General features: G+C 47.5%; 2 protein-coding genes across 2 annotated transcripts in view; both read left to right on the top strand.

Moving 5' to 3' along the window:
- The window catches only part of LOC132473657 (adhesion G protein-coupled receptor A3), a 123,551-nt gene extending 123,235 nt beyond the window's left edge, over window positions 1–316 (top strand). The window contains exon 18 of the mRNA XM_060073869.1: window positions 193–316. Within this exon, the coding sequence (XP_059929852.1) occupies window positions 193–316 (124 nt within the window). The remainder of the gene's footprint in view (window positions 1–192) is intronic.
- A 3,308-nt stretch (window positions 317–3,624) lies between these two features.
- The window catches only part of LOC132473749 (kinase non-catalytic C-lobe domain-containing protein 1), a 29,057-nt gene continuing 10,763 nt past the window's right edge, over window positions 3,625–21,918 (top strand). The window contains exons 1-20 of the mRNA XM_060074001.1: window positions 3,625–4,124; window positions 4,262–4,320; window positions 6,571–6,720; window positions 8,586–8,703; window positions 9,039–9,808; window positions 10,029–10,143; window positions 10,435–10,506; window positions 10,871–10,932; window positions 11,048–11,206; window positions 11,748–11,825; window positions 12,218–12,308; window positions 13,021–13,219; window positions 13,336–14,096; window positions 14,369–14,507; window positions 15,899–16,146; window positions 17,364–17,917; window positions 19,597–19,690; window positions 19,805–19,902; window positions 20,500–20,690; window positions 21,464–21,574. Of these exons, the coding sequence (XP_059929984.1) occupies window positions 6,670–6,720; window positions 8,586–8,703; window positions 9,039–9,808; window positions 10,029–10,143; window positions 10,435–10,506; window positions 10,871–10,932; window positions 11,048–11,206; window positions 11,748–11,825; window positions 12,218–12,308; window positions 13,021–13,219; window positions 13,336–14,096; window positions 14,369–14,507; window positions 15,899–16,146; window positions 17,364–17,917; window positions 19,597–19,690; window positions 19,805–19,902; window positions 20,500–20,690; window positions 21,464–21,574 (3,911 nt within the window). The 5' untranslated portion in view covers window positions 3,625–4,124; window positions 4,262–4,320; window positions 6,571–6,669. The remainder of the gene's footprint in view (window positions 4,125–4,261; window positions 4,321–6,570; window positions 6,721–8,585; window positions 8,704–9,038; window positions 9,809–10,028; window positions 10,144–10,434; window positions 10,507–10,870; window positions 10,933–11,047; window positions 11,207–11,747; window positions 11,826–12,217; window positions 12,309–13,020; window positions 13,220–13,335; window positions 14,097–14,368; window positions 14,508–15,898; window positions 16,147–17,363; window positions 17,918–19,596; window positions 19,691–19,804; window positions 19,903–20,499; window positions 20,691–21,463; window positions 21,575–21,918) is intronic.

The raw sequence follows: 21,918 nt of genomic DNA, 5'->3' as shown, positions 1-21,918 counted from the left end.
CCTCCCTTCCTCTCCCTCCCTCTCCCTCCCTCTCTCCCTCCCCTCCCTCCCTCTCTCTCCCTCTCTCTGTCAGCACCCTCTTGTTGTACCATAACCTCTGTTGTTTGCACAACCTTCCAGCTCAAACGGCGGTCTGTGCTCTGCTATCAGGGCTGTGTCCACAGGGCTGTGTCCACAGGGCTGTGTCCACAGGGCTGTGTCCACAGGGCTGTGTCCACAGGGCTGTGTCCACAGGGCTGTGTCCACAGGGCTGTGTCCACAGGGCTGTGTCCACAGGGCGGCCTCGGGAGCCACATGCCACCGTCACCCCTGCTAAATCTGGCACACAAATAAAAGATTGTTTTGAACATTCTCTGCACCGTTCTGGAAAGGCTGGGTGTTGTGGTCTGTTGGTGCCCCCCCCCCCGCCCCCCACGCACACACACACACACACACACGCACACACCCCCTGTGTTATGCTGTATTTCTGTGAGCCCCATCCCCTCTAAAAAAAGGCCGGATACGCCACATTTGGTAATTCCCTGTAATTTGTCTATACTTAGAGTGGGTTTGTGTTACTTTCTTCTGTTGAAAATGGTTATATTTCAATCGAATGATGTTATTAATTACGATGCAAACTCATAAATCAGAGAGAATATAATTTCTCTCAAGAAAATGCCTTGGAGATATTACATAAGAGGAGAATGACAGAGTCAATAATGTTTAAAAGAGGGGAACTAGTAGGCGGTGACAGGAATGTGAGAGGAGGCTTTTGAGAGGGAGTGACCTTTAAAGTTGATTTGCCAAAGAAGGTGAATCTCCAAATCTTTCTATTTTCATGCACTAGCAGCAACAAGTCAGGATTAGATGCTTGATTGCTTGATTTGAAAGCTGTCATAAAACATTAGCATTACTGTAAATTATCTTTAATTGTAATTTATTTAAGTTACATAACATTTAATTAATTAAATAAGGGCTTCATTCTCCTGTAATCGTATGTGACCTTTAAAAGGCAATCAATTGAAACCTTTCCCTTTACTGATTACATTAACTCGATTTCTATGTGTTACTTTAATATGTTCTACTTTCTTCAGGATCCTCAATTATACCTGCTAGTAACCAATGGTACAAAAACAAATGTTTGAGTTGGCAAAAATAGTAAAATATGCTCATTCCATCTGTTGATTGATTAGTTTGCCAAGCCCATTACCAGTATGGTTTCATCTTATCTTCTTCAAAACTCGAATTTGTTGTTAATCCTCTCCACAGACACAAGCACACACACACACACACACACACACACACACACACACACGCACACACATTCTTCACACATATTTAAACGCACACACAGATTCTTACAAACATATTGAAACACACTCACACACATTCATACACACATTTAAACACATAGACACATAACGCACGCACACAAAGGCATGCATACACGCATGCAGACAGACACACATACACACACACACACACACACACACACACACACACACACACACACACACTCAGACACACACATATGGGTACATAGCATGCAATGTATTCATGCCAAACGGCAACAATTGATGAGCGTAACTGAGTTCAACAGTGTCAAAACTGCCATTGGGATTGTTGTCATGGCAACATGGTCCATGCTAGTCAACTATCAGTACATTCATCCTGGGTACAGAATTAAATACACTTTCACGCTTTCACACTCGCACACACTCACACTCACACACACACACACACACACACACACACACACACACACACACACACACACACACACACACACACACACACACACACACACACACACACACACGCATGCACTCTTCTACACACACACAAACACACACACACACACACACACACACACACACACACACACACAAATATATAATCTTTCAAAGTTCACATCGTTGTATGAGATGTACACAGTCAATTAATATGTTGACGATGATTGTAATTGCATATCACTTCTGGGCTCCAGCAAAGTAATAAACATGAATATTGAGTTATCAGCTCTATTAGTCTTTCCCTTTTAGAGAGAGAGAGAGAGAGAGAGAGAGAGAGAGAGAGAGAGAGAGAGAGAGAGAGAGAGAGAGAGAGAGAGACGGAGAGAGAGAGAGAGAGAGAGAGAGAGAGAGAGAGAGAGAGAGAGAGAGAGAGAGAGAGAGAGAGAGAGAGAAAGACGGAGAGAGAGAGAGAGAGAGAGAGACGGAGACGGAGAAAGAGAAAGAGACAGGGAGAGATGTGATTAATAGTGTCTCCTCTTAATAAGCTTGACCGCCTCTCTGAAGTGCAAACTGTGGTCACGCCTCATTGGATTGTGCAGAGGCCTCCCGCTGCGGGGTTCACACGGAGCAAATAAAAGCCCTGGCGAGTAAACATGGAGCATCAGTACTCCGCTCCCTCCTTCGCCGCCGTCTGTCTTCTTTACGCTGAGCGGAGGAGAACGCTGTCATCTATGCTAACTCAGCCCCGCTTTGCAATTCAGCCCGATTGGTGTATTGATCATGCAAAGACTGTCCCGTGCGCACACACACACGTGCACCCGCACGCACACACACACAAGAGCACGAATGAACACACCGATGTGGGGGAGGAGGTTAAGTATATTATAATCATGTACAATCTTTGTGAAACAAAAGCCTTGCTCTGATACCCTCTATTACGTGTATAGTGCTCTTCATCTGTGCATTAGCCACTCTGTAAAGCTGCTTGGGAGCAGTGACTGGCCAAGTACATTATCCGGAGTGCATCAATTAGGTCTATTATAAACAGCCACCGACACCGAGTAAAGATAATTACTATCTGTACCATTATTGCTGCAATACTAAAACTGTGTCATTCACCAATGACCTACACGTTTCAATGCAATTGTTCAAATATATGGAGACAATAAGTGGAATGTCCCTTGTAATATGAATTCCATACACCGATCAGTCTATTTAGTTTAACAACGCTAATCTGATGCCAAATTGCTGTATGGTTAAGGACCGACTGAAAAATATAAGCCACGCAAAATTACAGATGGACGACTCAAGGATGAAAGCAATTTGAAGCTGATAGATAAAAATAACTAGCACCTTCTAACTTCAACAGAGAGGAGATAGGAGTGGATTTTATATATGAGCAGTGTATAGGAGTGGTGAGAGGTGGAGAGGGGTGAGAGGAGAGGAGAGGATTGTAGAGGAGAGGGGGGAGAGGTGAGTTCTCCCACAACTAGGAAAGGACACCATAAATCCAGTAGACAAACCCAAATCTGCCATGACCCACTTTGTGTCTTTCATCTCTTCCCAGCTTCTTCTCCCACCCACCTCACTCTCCCTCTCTCTAGCGCTCACTCACTATTCCTCTCACTCACTTTCTATCAATCTCTCTTTCTCCCACTCTCAATCTCCCTCGTGCTCTCTCTTCTCTAATCTATTTCTATCTCGCTCACTCTCTCTCTCTCTCTCCCCCCTCTCACTCTCTCTCAAACTCTCACTCTCTCACACTCTGTCTACCTAGTGTCTACCTCACTCTTTCTCCCCCCTCTCTTTCTCTCTCTCTCTCTCTCTCTCTCTCTCTCTCTCTCTCTCTCTCTCTCTCTCTCTCTCTCTCTCTCTCTCTCTCTCACTCTCACACATTGTCGGTTTACCGAGTATGCTTCAGAACACAGTGTATTTGCAATGTCTATATAATGTATCACCTGCCTGTGCGTGTATATTGTGTTTGTGTATGGTTGAGCCCAACAATCCCCACTATAGAATCAATGGCTTCATGGACCATGCAGAATGCAGCAGTGAGGTCACTCCACTCTTTAGTATGGGAGTTGCACCTTTGCAGCTGGTTTGCCTCCTATCACGCCAGACGCCTCGGAAGTGCAGAGCAGCGACACGCCGCGCCTGTATCACGGGCGTCCATTATGGAGGCTTTGTTCCCCTTTGATCAGTGAATTATGCGGCGCCCTTGGGCCTGAACCTCTGGGTGGTGTGAGAGCAGTGCTGCTCCACAATGCCACACGGTGGGCGGTGTGACCCGCAGGTAGGGTGGGCCGAGCCAGACTCAGAATGAGTTCAAAGTAGCTTTTGTGGGACATTGAAGAAGTCAGGTCATGAATAAGGGATAGAGCTGAAAGAAACGTGCGTTTGTTACATGAGCAGGTAATGTATGCAGTTTGTGTTCATTAACTTGTACGGTGTAATTTAATTCCTTACGAGTAATGACTTGCAGGTTGCATAGTTTTTCGCATGGGTGGTGTAGAGTTGATATAAGAAGTGATTTTTTTCTTTCTCTGCAGATGACGTGGAAGGCTCATTTGTACCGCCAGAGTTTGACCACACAGGCAGTACATTTGAGGTGAGTGGGGCCGTAATGACCAATTATCTTCGGATAGCTTGGCCATCAAAACCTCCCGGTGAATTATAGGCTGATTATAGGTGAGAGTAGTAGTCTGTCTGAAATACATGCACCAATTGCTCCAAATGGCTATGTAGTCATTGTAGCAATTAGTGTGTTTGTGTGTGTGTGTGTGTGTGTGTGTGTGTGTGTGTGTGTGTGTGTGTGTGTGTGTGTGTGTGTGTGTGTGTGTGTGTGTGTGTGTGTGTGTGTGTGTGTGTGTGTGTGTGTGTGTGTGTGTGTGTGTGTGTGTGTGTGGTGTTCGTGGGTGGGTGTGTGTGCTGCTGATGGATCCCGTTGTAATGAAATCGGTGTTACTATTCAAAGGTCAGCCTGCCCAACTAGCAAGGAGCAAGGCTTTTATGGGATAAATTGAGAACATCTGCAAGATTTAATGATGAATCCACCGATGATCACACCCCTTACACTCCTTCTAGTTATGGCTCTTTATATACAGTTGGTTACTAATTTGGGATAAAGCAGATATAGAGCCTCAAACCTAGGGCATCACAGCTGCTGAAGGCTAGCTTCCCCCAGCTGTTTACCTAGCTATATCCGTATCCCATACCAGCAGTATGGTGGTTTTGGCCATGGGGCCGGCCATGTGAACTCTGGCCCAAAACCCACCTCAAGGCCGAACAGCTATACATGAATATACACATGGAGTCCACAAACCCAAACTAAACAAGAAGCCCTGTCATCAGCGTCCACAACGTGACAATTACAGCACCAAAATGGAGACATGTCTATCTGATGAGGTTATGTGTTCTTTTTTCGGATGGCTTTTCTTTTCAATTCCCCAGAATATTGTTTTGTTTTCTCTCGCCCGTTCACTTGGCCGGAATGATAAGACAGCATCTCAAGTGTCCGCAGCGCCCGCGGCCGGCGCCTATGAAAGCTGGTGAAATCAAGATTAGCTAGTGGATTAGGGACTCCAGCGGGACGCAGCGCGGTGTGGTGATTCGTGGGATGAGCCTGCGGGATAGTGCGTGCTGCTGACGGATGTCGGGGCGTCTGTTATGTCTGCTAGCCAGGGCCAGGTAAAAGCTTTATTGACTGCTGCATAGCCACGCAAATTAGCGTTTAAACTAAAATCATTGGGGCTTAGCTAACTCAATGTCTATGAAATACAATGAAGTACAATTGCCTCGTTTGGGTTCCGGGGGGAAAAAATAAAAAGCGGAAAATAGATCAAGATTAGGGAAGAGATGCGGTGATAACGGAAATGTTTGTGGAAATTGTTTTTGCATAATTCCCTTTTAATTTGAATCATTTATATTCTTACGACCGCCATCAGGCTGAGATGAGCTGTAAAGTGAAAAGAGTCTGAATGGGGTTGGAATCAGAGGCTAGTGCCTGGAATGCTGTGTTCCTCCACCTACGCTGGTGTGATCCATCGAGCCGTTATTTTAAAACCGCGGCAGAATGCCATTTATATCTATTAAGGAATACAGATGATGTGCGCTCAAACACTGTTGTGAATGCTTAGTTTCTTTGGGGTTGTGATGTTTTATTATTACAATTACAATTCATTTAGCAGAAGGTTATTCATCTTAAGAAACTCACAGTGATGTTTCTTGAATGCCTCATTCTTGAGCATGATCGGGTCAGGCTGGCCTCCTAGTCAGGGTTCAAGCCAACACTCAGACTGAGGACATTGAGATTTGATCGATGACATGTTGTAATCTCTGTCTCTATAATTCAATATATTTCTATGTCTCTCTGTGTGTGGTCGAATAGTCTTTTTTGTCTAGGAAGGTTCCTAAGTGACTGAAATGACCCCGGAAGTATCAAAGTTGCAGCTTTGATAATAGCTGTCTGTGTAAATGCTAAAGAAAGGTGCTTCAATGATCACTTCTTATCTCCTTTAGCATAGGGTCGACCGGACCATCCTCTACCAAAGGAAAGGAAATAATGCCAATTCCTTGCAGCAGACACATTAAAAGTGACGCACCATTTTCCTGTAGTGGCCCATCTTCGGTACATTGTTCAACATGGCAGACCCATGACCATAACATCCATCATCGTATAATAATGATGTAGCCTAGCGTAAGGGCAGTCAGATTGAGATAGCACCCGTGGTTGTCTTTTCCTAAGTTCTAACGTATTCTTTCCTTGACCTCATGACGTCGAGGGGAAGAAAAAGTGGTTAGAACAGGACGTCGGACTTCCTGGTTTTGTCTATTTGACCAGAGCCCCTCTCCCCAACAGGGTCACGTGTTCTCGCTGGGCTCCACGCTCTCCGCGGCGCTGGACTTTGTCATCGAGCCGGAGTTGCAGCAGGCGGAGCTGGGGGAGGAGGCCCTCCGAATGTTGGAGCTGATGCAGGCGGAGCTTCCTGACGACAGGCCACGCCCACAGGTACGCTCTTTCTAGCTCCGCCCATGTAACATTCTTCTTTAAAGGTGCCATGGCATGAAAATCTCACTTTATGAGGTCTTCTAACATAAATATGAGTTCCCCTAACCTGCCTATGGTCCCCCAGTGGCAAAAAATTGCGTTTGTTGTAAAACGAGCACTAGGTGTTCTGCTCGCCTTTGAGAAAACGGAGGCTCAAGCGCGCTGATTTGGAATGTGGTTTCATATGTCGTCACATAGCATCTTAGCTCCTCCCCTTACTCTGCCTGGCCCGCCTAGAGAATTTGGCCCGCCAATGAGACACGACCGTGCGAGCCCCACATGTGTGTGTGTGTGTGTGAATACACACACTATAACGCAAGTGTGTGTTACAGCCATGGTTGAGAAGGAATTGGGGGAAAGGCACTTTTTCTTTGACTCCCTCAAGAAAATGAACCATGACATGGAGGAGAAAGGGATTGTTGGCCGCGAATGTCTCCCGCTTGAGCCCTGCCTCCCGCTGCCGAGGGACCGCTGCCGAGGGACCGCTGCCGAGGGACCGCTGCCGAGGGACCACCACCTCGGCGCGGCAGGAGGCGGAGGTGCCTAAGCGCTGCCCGGCAACAATCCCTTTCTCCTCCTTGTCGCGGTTCAGTCTACTTCAGATTGATGTGGACGTGGAAGAACCAGGAACGTCGGAGAACGTTTGAGATTCGTCATATCGGCTCACACAGCTTTTGGCCATGATAATATATATTACATGATATAGATATGTATGTATATGATATTATTTAGATATAGAGCTCCAGGACTCCTGTGTGTTCTAGAATATTTACAGAACACGGCTAAAGGCTGTGTGCGCCTCGCCATTGCGATACATCCACTGTAAACAGAGCGCATGGTACCGTGGCTGCAAGCTGCTCAGGGCCACACCCCCACCCTCCTCCTTGACCCGCCTCACTCCTCCTCATTTGCATTATAGCTACAGACACCAAAACAGCGCATTTGGGGGAAGCTCAATGTGCGACTCGCTCGGAGTGGCTGTAACTCTGCACCACGGCTGAATTTCGGGGAACGTCTTTGTATACTGTGTTAGTGGCCCACTAATACCTATATTAAAGCATCCATAAAATAGCATGTCTTTAAAACGAGATGGTGTACACAAATGGGGCACTGCTATATATGGGACTGAGCAGAAGTGAATGTCTTTCAGTATTCACAAGTAAGTTAGGAGTTTGGTTTATTGATCAAGGGCACTCCTGACAGGAGGAGCTAAGGATCAAATCAGCAACCCACCAGTTGCCACCAGACAACTTGCTCTAACTGCTTAGCTGCTCCTAGCTATTGATCTCTAGCACCACCAAGTGGAAATAAGATGTCGGGGCAACTAAGAGGGCTCTTGCAGGCAGTTTAGAATTAGTTTGCTTACTTGTTGTCTTTTTTCATGTTGTTTTTAATATAAACAGTTTGGGGAATAGAGTATGTGATTGAACATAAAACAAAATGTGTTTGGCTGCACAATGGCATAATGTAAACATGGTCTTGGTCCAACAATGGTCCCTTGGTTTTAAAATGGGCTTTTTGGACTGACAACAAAGGAGGTTGATTAAAAGGATGTGGTTAATCCTCTTAATGTAGGCAGCAGACGGGGCCTCAAGAGAAGTGACGATCATATGCAAAGCATTGTTTTATTCTCCTCCAAAATAGTTTCGTATAGCCTGGCAGTTTTTTCCCCCAAAGTGCTTAGAGAATACCACTAATGAGACACATTTTCTCATTTACACTTTGAGTTTGCAACATTCAGCAAGAAAACCAGTGTTTTATTATTTGAGTTCTCCCATAATCAGCCGAATTAAGATGTTGCCTCTGTTTGTGTTCTCCCCCTACAGGACATCCTGGCCCAGGCCGAGCAGAAGCTGGCCCCCAACTCCTCCTCCGCTGTGTGTCGCAAGCTGTCCTCTGTGGGACGCCGCGTCCTCTCCTTAGAGTCTGTGTCCAACTTCAACGGTCAGCCCACGGAACTTACACACCACGTAACCATGGTGACCGCTGCTGTGCAGTTGTAGAGCCTTCATGACTGTGTTTGTGTGTGCGCGCGTGTGTGTGTGTGTGTGTGTGTGTGTCTGTGTTTGTGTGTGTGGCTCGTGTGTGTATGGATGGGTGTGTGTGTGTGTGTGTTTGTCTGTGTGTGTGTGTGTGTGTGGGTCGTGTGTGTGTGTGTGTGTGTGTTTGTGTGTGTGTGTGTGTGTGTGTGTGTGTGTGGGTCGTGTGTGTGTGTGTGTGTGTGTGTGTGTGTGTGTGTGTGTGTGTGTGTGTGTGTGTGTGTGTGTGCGCCGCCACAGGTGCCAGCGACGACTCCTGGGAGGCGCGGTGGCAGCACGCCGAGACCAGAAGTCCGTTCCAGAGCCCCGTCTCCGAGGGCGACAGCGACGTCAACAACGCAGCGGACGGCGTCAGCCGTTCGCCGTCGTCGTCATGGCGGCGGTGGCGGGCGTGCGAAGACCCCTGGGACCCGTACCTCTGGGCGGCCGACATGGAGGACGACAGCACCCCGATGGCCCGGTGGTCCGGGCCCCCGCCGCCGCAGGGGCGCTCCAGCCGGGGGGTCCTGAACCGGTCCTGCTCCGTGCCGGACTCCAACAATCCCCCGTCCTCGCTGGCGCCGGCCGCCCACGGGGACATCAGCGTGCCCGTGTCGGACCTGACGGAGATCGGGCCGGACGAGGACGAGCCCCCGGGGCGCGTGGCGGCCTGGAGCGGTGCGGCCCGCCGCCGGAGGCCGCTGGACCGGGGCCAGTCCTGCGAGTGCTACCCCGTGTCCCGGGAGTACGCGGCGGACCCCTCGACGGACTGGCGGCCGCCGCCAGAGGACGGCGAGAAGGGCGCCGGGGAGTGTACGTGTCGTGGCGACACGGCGATGGCCAACGGCGGCGGGGGCGAGGGGAAGCGCGACCGCGGGGACGAGGGGTCACCCGTGCCGGGTCGCAGGGCGGAACGCGGCCCCGGTGACGACGACGACGAGGACGGAGGATCGCTCGGGCGCCTTCTCTACGCTCCTAACAACCACATGACCAAGAGCATGCTGTGTCTGAATGAGGAAACCCAAGATGAGGTCCGGCAGATTCCTGTTTTCCTAGCCCGAAGTTTAGGTTTACAGTTCGGTTTTTCAGAAGATCTCATTTCAGTGTCCTGTTTTTTTTATTGTTGCACGGTAGATAGGAGAGCGGATTCACAATCTTAGCATGAAATAGATACAATTTTATTTTGAACTCATTTGTTTTCTGTGTTTTCCTTGCGTTTCTTTTGTTTGTGTGCTTGTGTTTCCCCACCAGTGGATCTCTCTGAGGGAGCTGCTACCTCGCTGTGGACGCAGGCTCAGGGTCAATGAGCTGTGGGCTCTGTGCTACACCTGCCTGGCCACGCTCCAGACCTACATCGACTTCCCAGGTGACATCAAACACCACAGCAACACTGTTTTAAAATGCATGTCTGTATTTATTAGGATTTCCGTATTTTTAGTTCATTAGGTAGTTGCCTCTGTTTTTATTATTCCCCTGCTGCCGCAGCAGCCAAACTGTAGACGAACGCTCAGGGTCAATGAGCCTGCATTTATTTATTTCATTTGCATTATTATTTGCATGCTTCCACGTCTTTGTTATTGGTTCATTAGAGAGATGAGGAACAAATTGCCCATGATTAAATAATGATTACATAAATCATGTTCACTCTCTATATCAGCATACTTATGTCTGGACACAGTTTACGTGGGCTGTGAGGGAGAAGTGCTGTTCTTAAAGCCCAAAAACGTTGGTAAGTGTTTTTCTCTCTAACATATCATGACTTTTGCCCTGATTTTGCTCAGATTGTCTTAATATATATTGATTTGTGTCTTCATGGCAAACAAATCGATGATTCATCAGCCGTTTCAATGAAGATTGATCCTGTAGTGTGTTGGTGGACCATACTACCTCTCTGCCAACTGGCATCCAGTCTGTGGTCCATTCAGTCCTTTTACCTCTCAACCCAATCCCGTCGGCTCATCACAACCTCATCAGCAATGCTTCACTCTGTTAAATTACCTACACTGTCATTAAATCTCGTTTTTTGGCTGCAACATTACAAACCTAATAAAAAAAAAGTAAATCACTGATCATTTAGTGTTACTTTCTTCCAGGTTCCTGTGATGCGTTTTATCTCGCCCCAGAATTTCAAGACCACGGGATCATGACTGAGAAGGCATGTCGTTTCCACCGGCCTATACTACTCTCCTCTTTCAGCATTCAGCCTTTTCCCCAGCTTAAGGACATTGGTGATCATGCTCTGTTCTCCCGATCTCTCCGTGGCGGCTCAGGCCTGTGTCTACGGGGTGGCGGCTATTCTGTGGGCCACCGCCAAGTTCAGCCTGTCGGCCAATCAGAAGCTGGCGATGCCTCGCCAGCTGAAGAGACTGCTGATGGAGATGGCCAGGAGGACCCCCATTGAGAGGCCTTCCATTGTCATGGCTAAAAAGGTGCGGCGGTCCTCCTCCAGCAGCAGGCTCGAACGCCGCTCATTCACATGTTTTACATTTAACAACACGGAACAACACATCTCACAACACACATTTGAAATCGGTCATTATTTTCAAAACAAAGGATGTATGGTCTTTGTTAATTGGCTTTATATGTATTGCATAAGTTGATAAGTGGAGGGCTGATAGATGTGATAAATCCCTTACTTATGGTAATGTAGAGTGTATTAATAGTATAGATACATAGTAGTTGTATATATTAATATAAATACACTAGTGGAGGAAATCAGGGACTTAACATGTGCTCCATCTCAGATTGTAAGGCGAAATTAAAAACATTTGCATAAATCTGCACCCTATGATCTATTTTAGAGATGTGCAACACTTGAGTGTTGAACGTACCCCAGCTCTGGCAGCCCCTTCACACTGGCTCAATTAGATAAACATGTCATTTGGTGGTTGAAGAAAAACTCAAGGATGTAAATACATTTGTTTTTCTATAGACGTTATGTAACTCAACTGTTTCGTAACCTTCCCCCAGAGCTGTCGTGACTACTTATCACACCAAGGGACCACTGCTGAAACAGTGTGGACCAAGCTGATTGACGCAACTCAACAGGTACACTTCCACGCTTCTTTAGTATCATTCATTTGTTTAATATTCATCCATCCCTGGTTCATCTAATCCCTCTTAATTGAAGTACTATACGTATATTTTACCTTTTTTATTTATTATTATTATTATTATTAATAATATTATTAATAATATTAGAATCTTTTGTGTTTAACCTTTCCAATAAATGGCACTAGTGTTCTAACAAATTATGTAATTATCAGAGCAGGAAAAGAGTCAGAGTTCTGAATAGTTTCTTGTAAGCTGAATAGTAAAATTCCATGTACTCTACTTGAGGTCTACTGGTTTTGGGTCCTTATTTATATATATATTATTTATTTAAGTACTCCGCAACACTATCAAAGTGTCTGAATGTGAGTGCTTGTTTTCTGGTTCAGCAACACCTCAAGTCAACTGCCCCAGAGAGTCACATCAAAGTGGAGGCCAGTCCCACGTCACCTGAGCACTCACCAGCACACATCACCAGTGGTAAGATCCCTCCCTCTCCTCCACTTACTGACGTTTACCATCATCGAATCCTTGAAATGCCTTTGAACACACTCAGTGTTCAAACAATCAGGAGATTCCCTAAAGAACAAGGCCACAGTCATCCGTTTGGTATCCTGTGGAGATTGCCCACGTTCACTTTAAAACAACACAACCATGTTTTGTGTTTCGCTCTCCTGCTCGCCATTATAGCAAATCTAGAGAATGACAGATGGAGAGTGTGGACATCGTTTTCCCTTGAAAGTCATTAAAACAACTCACTGAGCTGTCTCATTGAGTTGGCCAGCGGAACCCCTCGCTACAGTGCTACAGTGCTATTAAGTTACTGTCGCACTATAGGGTGAAGCGTGCTAGGAGGATGCACCGCACATTCACTGGTTTATTGTGGACGTTGCCTGCCTAGCATCTAACTTCCCTGAAACAATGCCTGACATGATCCATTCAAGACATATTTTCTTCTTCTTCTTCTTCTTCTTCTTCTTCTTCAATGTTTCTTTAGGGGCTGTGTTGCCAAATATCAAAACAGACGTTCATAGGCCTTGTTCTTTAAAAGGAAAACCATAAACATTTGTGTCTCATAAGCATGATTTAAGTGTTGTTCATGAATGAAACAGTGCTTTAAATGTTTTCTCGTGCATGATGCATGAGACTACACGGTGGACGTTGTGACTGGCATGGCTGTAACTGTGCGTAGGCTTTGTGCCACTGGCCACTGAGAGCCGACTGGCTCCTGTACATGGCCCTGTTCCCCACAGCTACCCAACCAGCATGCTGCAACTCCAACTCCCAGAGGCCTTCACTTCTAGCGCAACACACTTCAGCCCCATCATCCTGACCCAGGAAGAACGCTCAGAGGAGGAGGGGACCTCAAAGCCTGGAGCTGCTATGGACAGGTAGGGGGGTATTATTTGATACTATTTTGAGAAGAAACTGTAGAACTGTATTCTGTACATACAAATACGTGACAATCAAAGTCTGTTTGATAATGTGATGTTTTTGGTCTTGACAGAACTGTGGACTTTGCTAGTTGGGTGGTCCCTCAACCAAAGCAGGAAGGAGGCTTTGTTTTCACCTCACGCCGTGACAACTCATCGCTTACGCAAACCTTTGTGACGCATCTCGACGTTGCCGTTGTGCCTGATGGACACGCTGATGGAACAGCCAGGATGATAAGCCGGGGACAGTCCTCCAGCCAAGGCCCACTTTTAAACCCTATCTCTGCTCGCTCTGGTACCTCCCAGCACAGAACAATAGTCTCACTTCCTGTCGCCTCTGCTTCTGCTCACCTCAACCGCTTTAAGAATTACCTGCTATGTCAGGATCTCACCAACGGACATCTGACACTGGTACCCGTCAGGTACCCGACTCCAGCGTCAAACACAACCCAATCCACCGAGTTGTATCTGGGCTCAACCCGGGAACAACAAACCATCTATTCCAAATCCACCAAGTCTCAGTCAGTCAATGGTTTGACTGGTTCTGTTGGTCTACAACCACAAAGCTGCCTCCCTGACTTCCAGAATTTGGGTCCTTCTGATGGACAAAGGGAGCACGCTGGATCCGGAAGCCAGGACAGCGATGGGTGTCTGGGGGCTCCACCTGGGTCATTGGGCCCCCTGGCTTGGTCCGCCAAGGAGGTGGATGGAGAACCACCAGAGCTTGGCCACTACCTTCACCCTGCCCTGCGAGAGGTGATAGACCTGCTGAAGGGAGAGTCTGACCACGAGGGCTGCATGGAGAACAGCCAAGAGGGGTTGGCCATGGGCATAGGTAACTTTAGGGCAATTATGTCCCTTTTATGTTACATATTCATAATGTGTTTCTAGTGTGTCGCTACAAGGATTCTGTTTAGGATTTGATCAAATCTGAAATCTGTTTACAATTAACACCGGTTTATCTGTATGATAACCATTTTTATCCTGTTTTTATTCAGAACTACTATACCTGACAGATATTATTAACACAATTGTGGCTTCCTGAAGCTGCCTTACTAGCTGATTTTATGGATTGAATATTTATTTGTTTCTGTTCCTACCTTGGAGGGGAGTACATCTTCTCCTTGAAGGACCTGCAGTACCGGTCCTTTGCCACTCTGGTCAGAGAAAGGTTCAGCGATCTATACTGGGAAGAAGACTTGCTCGGGCTTTTACACTGCTTAGTGAGCTCCAGCCCAGCAAAACTGTGAGTACAACTCAATCTGTCTATTTTTCTCAAAAGAAATACACTGACAATGAAGGGCTGGTTTGTATCTTGTATTTCATTTTAATTACAGGCTTATCCATTAGCGATGGGTTTATTTTGTATACATCTTTTGCTATTATTATGTCTCACACACACACACACACACACACACACACACACACACACACACACACACACACACACACACACACACACACACACACACACACACACACACACACACACACACACACACACACACACACACACAATTTGTCCAAAGTATGGATGGTAGTCATGGAGCCAAAACTTGACCCCAAGGTCTCCTCAAAATAAGCTAAAATGTCTGATTGTCTTAATTTACGTTAGGAAAGGTAGCCCTTCCTCCTCCCACCTCACACACACACACACACGTCATATGTGCACCATTAATTCACCAGCATTCAGGTGCAACGCACTTCAATACCAACTAAAGTAGAAGCGGTTCCCATGGTTACAGCATTCTTGCTTTGTGGAAGGCGTGAACGGGTTTGAGGAGAGGTGCAAAGGGCACATGTGAGGCCCTCCCATCATTATCATCGAGATGAAGGCTTACGTATGTATGAAGGGATATATAAGTGCATCACAGAGAGAGAGAGAGAGACCGATAGAGAGGGGTGGGGGAGAGTCACATAAGACAGAGAACCACAACAGCAGGATACGAGAACATGCGCTTTTAAAACCCCGCGGACGCTTTGGGACGAGCCGTCGAGACGTCTTCATCCATCCACCGAGACGAACAAGACACTTCTATCATGGCTGGTTTGCTTTTCCTTCTTCTCCGTCTACTTGTCCTGCGCTGCTTGGTCTTGAAACATGACAGTAGCTCCCAGAGAGAGGTTCTGATGGACGGGCAGACTGAGAGTCTAAGGATGGCTTGAAGTGTTTGTTTAGTACTCATGCCTGCCTGGATGTCTGCCCCTAACACGGCATGACTCAACACTTCTGTCTTCTCTGCCAAACCAACAGGCTATTCTGAAGACTTGTGCTCCACTCGGAAGATCTTTCAAGTTTCGACGCCCGTCTCCCTGGTTTTGGGTGCAGAAAGAGTTCTGGACTGTTTTATAAAACAGTCTTTTATACGCCGTTTTTATTAACTGTCACGTCATTGGGCGTTTTTTTGTGTGTGTGTCCACTGATAGTCCTGTGTGTGTGTGTGTGTGTGTGTGTGTGTGTGTGTGTGTGTGTGTGTGTGTGTGTGTGTGTGTGTGTGTGTGTGTGTGTGTGTGTGTGTGTGTGTGTGTGTGTGTGTGTGTGTGTGTGTGTGGATGTGGGGGTGTGTGAGTGTATTAACATTAACACGTGATCTTGAATGTGTCTCTCCCTCTCTCGCTCTCTCTCTCCCCATGTAGGGGCTCTAATGGGACTCTAGCATCCGCCTCTATCTCGCCCGTCAGTCCCGCCGTCCAGACAAGGGGGGCGAGAGACCCCCACCTGCGCCACTTTTTGGATCTGAACGGGAACCTTCACTTCAGCGGCCCCGCTGCCCAGGAACGATCCAGAGGAACCGGGACCACCACGTCCAGTCCTCGGGTCACCGGACCAATGTATCAAGACCTCGAAGAAACGTCAGAAGAACTTCCGGACTATACATGTTCAGGTAAGGGAATAATGCAAACTCTGTTGCATGTAATGTTAATATGTGTGTGTGATATTCTGGTTGATTGTCTGTGGATTGAGTGTGCAGCAGTGGTGTTATGACACAAGGCCGTCTCTTGCAGTTAATCTGAGCAGGGTGACTGGCAGCTGGAGGGGGTTGTAAAGATTTGTAGAACATTCAGAGGAGTCCAAGGCATGCTGGGAGGGATTCCTTCAAAAGATTCCTCTTAGTCCTGGAGTGTATTCATGGAAACTCTGAAAGGCCCACGTCAAGGACAATCTCGAATAAATACCAGTGAAAATTTCGAAAAATGACAATCATCTGAAAACAATATTTTGCTAATAGGAGCTACAGATTTTTTGCTCCCTCAGAAAATAACTTCTTGCTACTCGTAGCAACACTCTGCGTAGCAACACTCTGCTGTTTTGGAGGTACAACACCTACTGGTAGAGGTGTTGTACCTTCAAAACAGCAGGGTGTTATATATGTAAAATAGCATCCCCATCAATTTCATTTTCAACTAAGAATGTATTTTCAACATTCTTAGCATTCACCATGGTGCAAAATATAAGTGTGTAATGTAGAAAGTAATAAATATCTCTCTTTTATCACATTTTCAAACAGTAAGTACATTCTTAGGGCCTTATTTTTCCCCAATTTGTTTATCCTTCACCATCAAGGCTGCATACCTTCCTCCTTAACTTAACCCCCATCAGAATATTTTCATTTTCTCTATATATTGCTGTTCTTTCTCCCCTCCCCTCCTCCCCATCCTCCCCTTTCTCCCCTCTCTCCCTAACCTCCCCTCTCCCCCCTCTCCCCTCTATCCCCATTCTGCCTTCTCCCCTTCTCTCCCCTCTCTCCCCTCTCTCCCCATCCTCCCCTCTCACCCCTCTCTCCCCTCTCTCCCCTCTCTCCCCTCCTCCCCCTTTCTCTCCTCTCTCCCCTCCTCCCCCTCTCTCCCCTCTCTCCCCCTCTCTCCTCTCTCCCCTCTCTCCCCTCATCCCCCTTTCTCTCCTCTCTCCCCTCCTCCCCTCTCTCCCCTCTCTCCCCTCCTCCCCCTTTCTCCCCTCTCTCCCCTCCTCCCCTCTCTCCCCTCTCTCCCCTCCTCCCCCTTTCTCCCCTCTCTCCCCTCCTCCCCTCTCTCCCCTCCTCCCCCTTTCTCTCCTCTCTCCCCAACCTCCCCTCTCTCCCCTCTCTCCCCTCCACCGGTCCAGAGGTGGGCGCCGGGGGCGGGCTCCCCGAGGAGATGGAGGTCACCCCGGGAGAGGAGCGTTCGGCGGGGGGCGGCCATGAAAGCCCTGCCTCTGAAGACCGCTCTCCCTCGGGGCGGCACGGGGGCGGCGGGGGCGGCGGGGGCAGCCAGGGCGGCGGGGGCAGCCAGGGCGGCGGGGGCAGCCAGGGCGGCGGGGGCGGCGGGGGCGGCGGGGGCGGCGGGGGCAGCCAGGGCGGCGGGGGCGGCGGGGGCAGCGGGGGCGGCGGGGGCGGCGGGGGCAGCGGCAACGGGGGAAGTGGCGAGGAGCTGAGCAGCAGTCCCGGCTGCCCAGACGACATGGAGGACGACGGCGGCTCTCTGGGCTCCTCTGCCGAGCGGCGCCCGTCTCCGGGCGGAGGCTGGGACACGGGGCCGGCCCCGGACCACGGCCCCGGGGCCGGCCCGTCCTGGGCGCTGGCGTACTACGGGGAGGACTACTTCGGCACGGAGGTGGTGCGCTACGCCCAGAGCCTGGGACAGCACTCGGGGTCGGCGTGTCTGGACGTGAAAGCGCAGGTAGGTGAATCTGCACACGGCGGATAGCAGGAGAGAGGGAGCGGGGGAGGAGGAGGGAGGATTAGTCATCACTGACCTTATCGGTCTGCTGTGGGGTTGGGTGGACTGGCTTTAGCTGGGCTTTAAAGTGCATTACATGTAAGCCTGCAAAACCCATCAATATCAATCTCAGCTAAAATGTATTCTCAGCATTCCTAGCATTGACCTGGATGTAAAAAAGTGTGGGATGTAGAAAGTAATTTAATTTTTCACTCACATTTAGTCACATTTGAATATCAAATTTTACTGATGGATGATGGAGGTTATGACTCGAATTCACATAAGGAACTTAAATATCACATCTTGGCTTCTGCCATTTATTCGAAATTCCATAAAGATATTTAAAATGTCCACGTGTTCATAAATGCACAAATATAAAGTCGACTGAAACCACTGGTTGAAATTGGCAGTGTTAAGTTGGTCAATGTCAGACAAGCCAATTCATTTGAATATTAATCTTCTACTCTGCCCTTTGCCTTCCATTTATATCTAGATTTAACCGTTATATACATTATATATGTATCTCTTTTAAAAGTAGGTCAACTATCACGCTACGGGCTAAATAGGAAGATTGAGGGGAAACTTACTTTACTTTGCAGGGTAATTGCTGCATTATTTCCCAGAATATTAATACGTTGAATTAACCCCGCCGGCAGGAGAGGTTATTACCATTCGCAAAAGAATACTAATGAACTCTTCCTGTGCGTAAGTGCTTTGAAGCACACTGCTAAAGGCGGTGATGGGCTCTTTCCCACCACTTATCCAGCGGCCAGTGGGAAAATAACCCTGAGCACAATGCCTCTGTATCCGATGAACTATATTGTTTGATCGGGTCTTAGTAAAGCAGGATTAGCAGGAGCAGTTAGCTTGTTTCAGGCTGTTGCTACAGTTGGTCTGAACGCCAGTATGACCTTACCTGTGTTGGTGTTACTCTATGCAGGAGTCTTAAGGCCAGTATGACCTTACCTGTGTTGGTGTTACTCTATACAGGAGTCTTAAGGCCAGTATGAGCTTACCTGTGTTGGTGTTACTCTATACAGGAGTCTTAAGGCCAGTATGACCTTACCTGTGTTGGTGTTACTCTATGCAGGAGTCTTAAGGCCAGTATGAGCTTACCTGTGTTGGTGTTACTCTATACAGGAGTCTTAAGGCCAGTATGACCTTACCTGTGTTGGTGGTACTCTATACAGGAGTCTTAAGGCCAGTATGACCTTACCTGTGTTGGTGTTACTCTATACAGGAGTCTTAAGGCCAGTATGACCTTACCTGTGTTGGTGTTACTCTATACAGGAGTCTTAAGGCCAGTATGACCTTACCTGTAGTGGTGGTGTTACTCTATAGAGGAGCTGGTCTTGAAGCCAGTAGGGGCACCGGCCCTGGGTGATAGGTTACACAATTAAGAAAAAACACAACGGTGGGCCTCTTCATCACTAATTAATATATTGTTATAATTCAATATGTAATTTTATTTATTTTTTTTATTTTTTTTTTAAACCTTAATTTTTGGTGCCCCCCCCAGGTAGGCGGTGCCCTACGCACTCTGCGTATAGGGAGCGGCGGGCCTGCCTGTGGTGGTGTTAACCTATAAAGGAGCTGGTTTTAAGGCCAGTATAACCTGTCCTGTGGTGGGGGTGTTACAGGAGCTGCAGCAGCAGTTGGTCATTGAGAATAGACATCTGAAGAAAACCAGGAACTTCTACCAGAAGCTCCTGCAACAAGACCGGAAAAAGAAAGGTACTCACTATTTCTTTTTTTAGCGTTTATTTTCAAGGTACTTTCACGGTAGGAGCAAACAAGAGATGTATATCTGGAAGGACAGAATGACTGATATGTTCTCACCTGTTAAAGGTTCGGAGTCCAAACTGATGCTGGGTAGGGTGAGCACCCAGCTTGAAGAACTCAGATCCAAAGTGGAGTTCCTATATTCTGTGAAGAAATATCTAAAGGTACTTACTCCAAATACCATCAGCTTTTTGTTTCTATTATACTGTCAGTATTTTCCTTTTCTATTTTCTATGGTATGACAACTTGTGGTTATCAAAGTGATAATAATAATCACCACATCATCATTGTCATCATCATCATCATCATCATCATCATCATCATCATCATCATCATCATCATCACCACGATCATCACCATAATCATCACCACCTTCAAAATCATCACACCATCATCATCATCATCATCATCATCATCGTCATCATCATCATCATCATCATCATCATCATCATAATCATCACCACCTTCAAAATCATCACACCATCATCATCATCATCATCATCATCGTCATCATCATCATCATCATCATCACCATCCCCATCCCCATCATCATCGTCACCTTCAACACCATCATCGTCAACATCATTATCATCATCATCATCATCATCGTCGTCATCATCATCATCATCATCATCATCATCATCATCATCATCATCACCATCACCATCCCCATCCCCATCATCATCGTCACCTTCAACACCATCATCGTCAACATCATTATCATCATCCTCACCTCCGTGTTGTTGTCCTTCCTCCTGCAGGTGCTGCAGGTGGACCAGTGGGGCCTGGAGGTGGCTCTGCTGCCAGCGCTGGCTGACCACCACCTCGGCGCCTCGGAGCGGCCTGACCCCGGCGACCCGGCGGTCCTCAGCTTCGGGCCGCAGACGGGCCGGGGCCGGAGCACTCTGCAGGCCGGCTCCCCCAAGGGGCTCATGGCCCACCTCTATGCTCGGTACTGACCGCCACCATCCCCCACATGGACGACATATCCTGAGTTAACATCGTGGTCCAACCCTCTGGGACCAGAGTGTCACAAACGGTCATTTATATCATTATTATGAGTTTTATTAATAGAAGTAATAGTGATTTTATCAGTATCTCATCTATGAGCAGCTATAGTTACAGCTGGTTACCGGTCAAGTCACGCATCACCTACAAAATCCTCCTGCTCTCCTACCAATCTCTCCATGGACTCTCTGCCCAATACCTCACAGATCTCCTCCACCCCTACACTCAGTCACGCTCCCTGCCGTCCTCTGACAAGGACCTGCTGGCAATCCCCCGAACCAGATTGCAGACCTTTGGGGACAGCCAGGGCACTCTCTGCCAACGCTCCCACACTCTGGAAAATCCTACCACTCCACATCCACTCTGCCCCATCCCTGCCCCATCCCTGCCCTAGTTCAAAAAGCACCAGAAAACATTCATTTTCAACAAGTCCTTTGCCACCTACCCCCCCCCCCCCCCCCTTTTTTTCCCCCTCCCCTTTTAGTTAAGCGACCTTGGGTACTATGAAAGGTGCTATATAAATCTAATTTATTATTATTATTATTTTTATTATATCGGTATGTTTCAATATTTTAGACATAGCAAATTGCATCCATGTTTTACTCTGCTGTTTGCTGCAGCATTCGTTGCAAGCCCCAGGGTTTCTTACAGTAGAACATGGTTAAATGGTGAAACGTGGCTTATTTGGGTTCCGCCTGACTGGCTTGTTGCTTGCAGAGACGCGGCCCTGGACGGCTACATCCAGCAGCTCCTCTACACCTACCGCTACTTCTGCACCAGCGAGCAGCTCCTCCGGTTCCTCATGGACCGCTTCATCGCCGCCGCGAGGTACTGATGAAGCTACCGCCTAATCAATACTTAATCAACTACAGCCACCCTCTTCCAATGCTACTGCCCCTGCAAAAGGCCAGCAACTTGTATATATTGAAATATGGATTTGTTTGGTTATTAAATACACTCATTTACTTTTGGAGCTGGGCATTGGCATACATGTGTCCTCTTGAAACAACATTCATGAGAGGCATAAGGTACAACGAATATCACGGGGAAATGGATTCACTGCCTGTTACTGCTGATAAAAAAACAGGTGTGTCTATTACAGCAGCGTAAATATCCAATGTAAAAGGGCAAACGATTTCCTATCTCGTTTTGTATTCATCATGTGGCTGAAC

The sequence above is a fragment of the Gadus macrocephalus genome, chromosome 15 (genome assembly GCF_031168955.1).
Source record: "Gadus macrocephalus chromosome 15, ASM3116895v1".
Lineage (NCBI taxonomy): Eukaryota > Metazoa > Chordata > Actinopteri > Gadiformes > Gadidae > Gadus > Gadus macrocephalus.
Note: the sequence above shows the minus strand (reverse complement) of the source record. Positions and strands in the feature narration are given on the sequence as shown.